This window comes from Diaporthe citri (assembly GCF_014595645.1).
Source record: "Diaporthe citri strain NFHF-8-4 chromosome Unknown scaffold_9, whole genome shotgun sequence".
Lineage (NCBI taxonomy): Eukaryota > Fungi > Ascomycota > Sordariomycetes > Diaporthales > Diaporthaceae > Diaporthe > Diaporthe citri.
Genome location: NW_025064854.1, coordinates 1,814,682 through 1,823,447, shown reverse-complemented (window position 1 = coordinate 1,823,447; position 8,766 = coordinate 1,814,682). Strand labels below are relative to the sequence as shown.

Here is an 8,766-nt window from a genome sequence, read left to right as displayed (position 1 = left end):
TAAGGCCCCTGCAATATCAAGCCGAGGGGTTTTGAGTGCTTACACCCTGCGAAGAAACAGTCGCGAACAAAGTGGCTACAGCTCGTCGACAAGACTAAGCAAAACATGCGAAGTCCACGTGTCATGCGTCCGCGGTCTCGGGACAAAATGCCGCACCTCACTCATCAGATTTGTCGTACCAGGTTGATAGAGACAAGTTTCGAATGCCATCATCTGACGAGACGTGAGAATCTTGTGCTGAGAAAGCCAGGGGTGACAAGGTGCCTCTTGGTAACAGAGATATGCCGGAGGGTTGCCCTTGGACTGTTAGCGTCCTGCTGTCTGACGGTACCAGGTCCACCGATGGATGGATTGAAGGAGGGGTACGATCTCAGTTGGCGGGGGAGGAGGGGCAGAGGAGCAGCCGGCCACTTCGTCGTCGCGAGATTCCATCCCCCCTGGACCGTGCAGATTCTCAGGCAACCAGACGGCCAGCTCAGCTGCCTCTGCAACTCTGGATGCATCAGGGATGCCGTTCGTTCCTGTCTTCTCCAGGGGCTGAAGTAGCTTTGACGGACGGAGCAGAACGAGAACAGATTCGACCATCGGCAGGTTGCTGCACTGCGCACAGGAAGTCGGTGCGGATGATTCGCTCTAGGACAGCGGATCGATGATCAGAGAAGAGCTATCAACCCTGACTGGCGCAAGCTCCCACCCACTGCTGCCACTTGGCAGGTGACTAGAACAGATCGACTCATGGCCGACCCCAGAAAAGGCGAATGAGAGTCCACAACAAGGTTAGTCTCGTCCGGTTGATCAACCGGCAGCGCGTGGAAGACACGGGAAGCACTGGATTCGTGGGCAGGTTACCCCAGCCGAAGAAGTGGAAAAAAGCAATCGCCCCAGACAGATGGACGTCTCGTGCCCCTCCATTGGATTCCCGGTCACGATTCTCAGGCGTCGGAATTGGCGCTCAAACCGCCGGCCTTTCCCGTTGAAACATCGCTCAAATGCAACGAGCCAACGACAATGTAGCAGCTCTACCCGGTATATAGCTCAGTTGAGGGCTGTCATCCAGTCTTCGTGAATGCACGATACGGGCAAAGGGGCAATTCTCGTTCCCCAATGTAAATCGAGCCAAGTCGGTTGCTTAGAATGCTCGAGACCCTTGGCGTGTGAATACTCTGTGTATTGAGCAGTAACTAGGGGCGCCGATAGGAGCCTCATCACATCCCAGGGGTGCGGGGCAGAAAAGGCACGCAAGCCCTCCCTGCGAAAGACAGTGGTGGATGGCTGACTTGGAAATGGGCTGGTGTGCTTGCTCAGTCATCATGCCGTGAGACGGCCGGCAAAGTACCTGCGTTGCTATGGTCGTCACGAGAGGCCGCAGATGATCGGGAGCCGTGTGGTGTAACCGACGAACAAGAGGACGAGACAGTGGTGCTGCTGCAGCTGCATGCAGGCTTGGTATGGTGGCCGAGCCCATACCCTCCACCCCGATCCCTCGTGAGGGTGTGATTAATGCCATAGTTTGTGCAGAGGGCAAGAGGCAGAATGCAAGGCCAAAGCACTCCATAAGTGACAAACCTGCATCTGCCTCTGCGTGAATGGCTGGGGCTTGGCCAATGTAGCAGTAGGCCGTGTTGACTCGCTGATGCGCGCCGTGGAAGAGCGAGACGTCGGCGGCCCAGCGCCCACGGGCATTGGGTGTCTGCTGCATACTCTGGCTAACTCTGCCCACGATGTGAGCCAAGTCGCTCGTGGGTGATACGAAGAGTCTTCCGACTGGTGCACCTTGCAAGGTCCATCTCGGTTCCAGAGTCTGCAACACGGGATACCTCCGGGCCATATGTGTTCGAGATGCACAAATGCAGAGAGAAGCATATTCCCAGGGATAGAGCAGGCAGGAAGGGCAACCCACCAGCTGGACTGGACCGGACTGCTGGAAGGTCATGCCTGTCTGCCAGTCTTGCTGGTCGCATTCATTCATCCGATGTCGTGTTTCGCTGGCTTTGACTTTGTCAGGCTCGTCAGGCTCAGGCTCAGGCTCAGGCTCTGGTTCTGAAAGCTGCAGCCCTCAGCCAATCCGTTGGTCTGCCGGCGGCAGGTCCCAGGAAGGAGGGTATAGGAGCAGGGAAGGATCGACGGGAACGGGCAATCTGGGGTACAACGGAGACACCCACAATTAGCGGAGATCACCACCGTCTCGATGTACCTGCTGCTAGCAGCCAGCATCTGGTCCAACAGCCAAGCTCAGGCGTGTCGAGTCGAGTCGGTTTGTGAGCTTGGCCCTGTTCCCTCTCAACGTTGGACAGGACATGGAACCTGAGCATTAACGTGAATGTGAACATGGGAAAGAGGAAAGAAGCGCCATCAGCCATCGCATCGGAATGAGGAAGGAAGGGAAGACCTGGGCAATCTGCTTGAAGAATTCGATCCCCAGAACTGCTGCCAATTCCTCCTGTTCACAATCTCCCGTCTTCATTCCACAAACAGACAAGAAAGAGAGAGAGAAAGAGACTCGCACCCCTCTCTGCCGCCTTGTTTGCCTCTTGCAGACCAGCAATTCGCTGACGAGATTGTCAACACGTGGGCTGCATTTTCTGGACGCGACCATATGCAACTTCACACATTGGCAGGCCCGTTATCGCGTCCATCGTCCCCGTACTGACGAATGCCCTTTGTTTTGCCCGGCTTTCCCCTCCTCTGCGACTGCCCAGAACGAGGCCGATCTGCTTGCTGCTGCTGATTGTTGGCCCACCGGGATCCGGATCTGCTCGCATTTTGGCCTTCCTCCCAGTGTCAGCTTCGTCATATCACGCCAACTGCTGACCTCTGGGCTTGGTGCCTGATGATTCGGCAAGGAGCTCACCAGTGCAAGTCCCGTCCTGCTTGCTTCGCCCGGATCTGTCTCAAGCCTAGTCTCTGCCCTTAATTTGGATTAATTGTTCATTACTAAGGAGCAATCAAGGTGTTGTTGTTGTTGACTGCATTGGTATTGGCATTGGCATTCTCATTCTTCCAAGAAATCACCCGAGACCCAAATCATTTTGGTCAGCCCACAGGCAGGCTGGCAGGCTCCCATCTGACTTGCCAGGCAAGACAGACAGACCAGACGGGCAGTGCAAGCCGTCTGGATTCGATACCGAGTCTGCTGGGCTCCCAGCTGCGGAAGACGAGCCAGACCGCCGACACGGACTGACGGATTACGAAGCTCCTCCGTCGTCCCTATTTTTTCCTCTTACACACCGCCAGACCGCACTGCGGATTACCTCACCCGCGCACTTCACCCGACACCTGCTGTCTTTATGAGACTTGCCCAGGGTCTTGGACGTTACAGGCAGTCAGTTGCTGTGCCATCCGAGCCTCTGTTTATGTTACCCACTTTCACCGTGCTCGTTTCCTCTTTACATCCCTCCCCGTCAGCCTGTCTCCCCCGGCCGGCCACTCCTGGATCCTGGCTGCTCTCCCGTGCCTCGAGCCTCGGCCTTTGGTCTACACAGTAACTTCGACTTTAACCCCTCAAAGCAAAAAAAGCAACCTGTACTGCCATATTGCCCGCATTGCCAGGGCCTGATCAGCGACCGAACTGCCTGAGAGACCATCCAGCCCTCCTATCCCATCTGTCGCCTCTGCTTCGGCTGGCAAGAGCTGAGGTAATATCGCCACCGCCGCCGGCGCCATCAGCCACCAGAATCTTCATCCACCAGCCAATCCAAGGGACCGCTGCGTGGACGAGTCGGACATCGCCATAACTGGACGCACCAACCCAGGACGACCGGGGATCACTGGGCCGTACATTGGATGTTTTTGCCCCAAATCCAGGGGATCACTACCGGGGAGCCCTTCTTCTGAGCGAATTCGCCGTTCTGGACTCTTCTTTTCACACTGAATGAACCCGCTTTACCAGGTCCTACGAATCGTCAGACTTCCGACCGTCTTCGACCTCCAATTCCGCTTTGACGGACCATCAAACAACTCAATTTTGAATCCGCCACCAGGGACTTAATGGTTGTGTGAAGGGCTCATCTCTTCTGCAGCAGACTGACTTGACTTGTCTACTGCTGCTTGAACCTGCCTGCAACACTCTCAATCTACTGCCAGGATCTACTTGGAACTCCTTCCCCAGCCACAGATCAGCCTTGGACGGACCACGCAGGCGGTGGATTACCACACAACCAAACAGGCCTGCAGGTTGGAGTGGCCAGCTTCTCCGTATATTCCACCAGTCTTCATTGCTTGTTTAATTCACCGATTAGGAACCCCTTGCCTGGACTTTCGCGGCCGCAGGACTGTTGCAGGACCTTCCGTCTCTTGAGGAACCCGATAGAACAAGACAGGGGCATTTGGCTTACTGCTGCAGCTTTGGCCTTGCTCTTACTCTTGGTCTAGCTCTCTAACCACAGTTCGTCGCGGACAGCACGTCATCAATCCTCCTCAAGGAATTCTGGTAACCGAAAGAGGACCGCTCCAGCCTCCAAAGGAGTCTGGATTCTGGATCTACGCCGCACGCTGTGTGATTCTTGGGACAGAGCTTTGACCGGACGCCATCGCCGCTCCCGCTCTTGATCTCGTTGGGTGTTCCCTGGCTGCCCACTAACACCGACCACCCCTTGGCTCAACACTGATTGGATCCCGTCGTCTCCCACCCTCCCGCTAAAAGGATCGCGCCTTGACTCTCTCTCCAGACAGGCCGTTGGGATCCACTCTTTTCAGGGCCAAATCGGTCGCCCAGGGTGTGTCGTCAAATCCAGCTTGACCAGCTTGACTGGCCTGAGTGACCGCCCCCTGCCGCCCACCACCGATCATCCGCTATCTCAACCCCTGCCTTACCCCGACTCTTCGCACCTCGCTTCTGTCCGCGCCTTGTTGACACTATCCGACGTTTCCCCAGCTGCCCAGCTGGCCCGGCCCTTCCTTCTTTTGACCAGCCCTCCTTGACCTCGGAAGGGTGATCTCATCTGGCCCTTCGTCCCTCCCAACTCACCCAACCTACCATCCAAACTTGCTTACACTTCCTACTGTGCGCAGCGCCGCACCGCCTTGACCACATCGGCCAGACCTGAGAAGCCTTAGGGGGCCGTTCAGCTTCTGGCTTCCCCATCCTTCTTTCGCCCCCGTAACAGGCCTTTTATTGCGCATTCTCCTTTAATATCTTTTTTGCGCAATTCCAGCTTTTGTTCGGCCTCGCTGCTCACCGTCCTGGCCGTCTGGAATCTCCTCTCATCGTATGCGCGCTTAACTCGGCTAAGCGTCATTGTCACACGATCCCGATCCCTTGGCCGCTCCCTTTCCAGCTAAACCACGTGTCAGCCATTTCTTTACCGACTACCTGGACCAGGACGGCCTACCCAACTAATACAAGTGGTGCAGCTCCCCCTCGTTGGGCACCACGTTACTGCCTCCCCCGGGCTTTCCACCGGATATCCAGACATCTCTTCGGCTGCTGTCTGTTGACAGTTGCCCTCCTGCACCTACCACGGCTAGCCTTTGTCTGCCCCCATTCCACCCAACATGAACGCACCTTTACCGCCGGATCCATATCGAGCCCTTGGTGTCGAGTCGTCCGCAGATGCCGGTGTCATCAAGACAGCGTATCGGAAGCTAGTGCTGAAATGCCACCCCGATAAATTTCCAGACCCCACACTCAAGGCCCAGAAACAAGAAGAGTTCCAGAGAGTGCAGCAGGCTTACGAGATCCTCGGTGACGAGGACAGGAGGCGCGACTATGACCTCGAGCTCAAAGCCAAGAAGCTGAAGGAAGAGCTGGCTAAAAGGGGCGGTGCTGCCACCACGAATACATCAGCACATGGCCGCTACGTCAATGTCAACATTCGCACCGCAGAACCACCGGCCGGATGGTCCCCGTCGAAACACTCGACATCAAAATCGAGCCCCTACAAGCCTTACTCAAAGGAATTTTCGCAGTCATGGGAGAGCGAGATCCCATCGCGGTCCAGAGTCTACCACGACGAGGAACGCCGTGCCCGTCGAACCGCGAGCTATGAGAAGCCTAAGCGTGAGGATTCTAGGGAGCGCAGGAGGCGGGAGGAAGATCGGGAACGGGAGAAGCGAAGAGAGAGAGAGCAGGAAGACGCACGGAAAGAGGTCAAACGACAACAGAAACTGACGAAAGAAAGGGAGGCAGCTAGGGAGCGAGAACGGGAGCGCAAAGACCGGAAGATACGTGAAGAACGAGAGGCGGCAAAGTTGAAGGAAGCCAAGAAGATGCGCGAGAGGGAGCGCGAGAGGGACCGTGACGCGCGACGGAAGCAGGAACTCGAGGACAAGGCACGAGCCAAGTCGAAACCTTATCTTGAGCACTCAGGCTACAGCGAGGACGAGGACGATGTCCGGAGAAGTCGAGCCAAGAAGTCGTCCTCGCCGAAAAAGCAGTCAGACAGCCCGAGTCGAGAAAACCCGACCACCAAGCAACGAGACCGATCAAATCCTCGCGAGAGTGCACCAGCCGAAGATTTGAAGTACCGCGAGACGATGGCTTTTGCTGCTTCGTACATGCAGAAGATACGGAGCAAGGCCAGCAAGACCTCGCCGAGACACACTGCAGAGGTGCCTACATACTCTTCCGCCTATCCAGACCCCAACCAAAAATTTGCACCGAAGCGGCGCGCGTCCGGCGAGGGGAAGCATGCCAACGATGAGCCTGTCATTGTGTTGACGTGCCCGATCCAGACAAGGCTCACCCCGAGGTAGTCTCACCGTCAACCACACAACAAGCCCCGCCGCGGTTGCAGAAGTCACATACCATGCCTCCTGGCTACGTGCCTCAAGCTCAGACCGCGGCCTCTGTGCCCCATCGGGTCCCCCTGAACCGAGCGTTTACTATGCAACCGGAGCATGAGTACAGCAGGCCAGTTGAAAAGCACAGGTCGGCGAGGAGACGGAGGTCTTTCGACGAAGAGGATGACTACTATCCGGTACCACCCATCGAGACAACATACCATGTCAGTAGTAGAGACAGGGGCATACCCAGGATCATCAACGCCAAGTACAAGGACCCGTACGCGGCTGTGCCAGGAGTGTCGTTTCCAAAAGTCAAAACGGCTCCGGCATACGCGCCTGAGCATGTGGCAACCTCAAGACGCTACGACGAGGACGACGTGGTGACCTCAGAATACAGCCACATGCAGCCGTCTTATGATTACAGGACAGCGGCAGTTCGCTAACCGCTGGATGTCGGCACGACCTCTGCTGCAGCATTTGATCTGAGCTCGCAGTCAAGTGTTGCAGGTCCTGCGGCACAGGAGCCACTCATAAGGTGCATTGAAGTGTTCCGTCTGAGCTGTATATCGTGGTGAGAAGGGACAAGTTGGTTCTCATGCAGACTTTCCTACCATATATGGGCCGTCTTTGATTGTTTTTTCGGCGTTCATACTAGGTCACCCAGGGCGGGATCTTGGCCTTTTCCTATTCTGTCATCATTCGATTTTATTTGGCGTTCAGGCTCATTCTCTTCTCGGGGCTTTACTCACTGGACATGAACGAAAGGTTTCATGAAGATGACAGGCAGTAACGAACCACGTGTGTTAACGACAATCATTTTTTGGGATAACGGGGGAGCTTGGCTAGGCTGGCCTGGCTTCGAAGTGGGAGTGGGTGTGTTGTGGCAGCGCATGGAGTCCCCGAGGATGGAGATGACCAGACGAATCGTTACAGATCGAGAACGACCATCGATTTATGGTCTGCCAAAAGTGTGACGCGCCCGTTGAGTGGGACTACTGTCAGCGCCTCTCAGATCCAAGACGCTTTCACAGGCGTCTCAGGCTGTAGGCGCAGACACAAACAGGCAGCCCCGAAAAGGGCCGCCCGAGCACTCCGGCGTCACACCTACGGCCCCGTCAACTCTCCTGGCGATCTATGCAGCTCGTCAACACCACCCGCCCCTGCACGCAAAGTCAAGGCCAGCTCAGCCCAAGTCTTCGGGGCAGCGACATGGGGGCACATGCTCACTACTGCTACTACCACCACCACCAACTACATGCATAGCTACAGGGAAAGCGGGATGACGATAGTCGTCGGTTCGACACATATTACATGACACCACTATACATACACCAGCCATTCATTTATTTGGGATGGGGAAGAACACACAAACACACGACACACGCCACACAGGCGCCATCAGTGGAAGAATGGAGTAACGTTTACAAGGAAGGGAGTATTTAGGACACCGGGATCACTGCCCCCGACAGACATGTCGAAGATGGGATGGACATTCATCACGATAGCATAGCTCGTTGATTTTCTTTTTCTTGGTTCCGTTTTCTCTGTTTCGCGTTTCCTCCCTAGTCTTCTATCTAGACAATGATGATCACGAATCGAAAGAGAAATCTTTCAAGACTTAGCATGAACAAGATTCTGTGCCTGATGCTTCGGTCCGTGAAGAACCATGTCGCCCTCGCCTCACTGATGGTGGCGGAGAGTAGTAGGACTGACTACCCGAACGCGCCCTGCCACGGCCCAGTCTCACATCGATCCGGGCAGAAAGAAGCAAGCATCGAATCACGAAAGGTGTGAGGCCAATGTGCCAACCCGAGCAAGCGCTTGCGCACAACTCACGTCAGAAACTCGGGCGCATCGTGCGGGAAACATGTTTGTCTCTATGCTACTACGTACGCCAAACCAGTGCTTGAACGGACAGCACAGCGCGTCCCGTCGGCTTTCCAAGCCATGCAACCCGCTATACAAGGCACACACTCAGCCCTACGCCGCCCTTGTGTGTGTTTGCCTGGATTTTCCAATGCTACCAACCTTAAATGCAAGGGA

At 55.7% G+C, this 8,766-nt stretch overlaps 1 protein-coding gene across 1 annotated transcript; it reads left to right on the top strand.

The window, feature by feature from the left end:
- Positions 1 to 5,493: 5,493 nt before the first annotated feature.
- On the top strand, positions 5,494 to 7,166 carry INS49_015610 (uncharacterized protein; the record flags this gene model as incomplete). The annotated part of the gene is made up of 2 exons (XM_043176289.1): positions 5,494 to 6,645; positions 6,735 to 7,166. 2 exons carry the CDS (start codon positions 5,494 to 5,496, stop codon positions 7,164 to 7,166), a joined length of 1,584 nt encoding a protein of 527 aa, XP_043019744.1.
- Between the last annotated feature and the right edge of the window lie 1,600 nt (positions 7,167 to 8,766).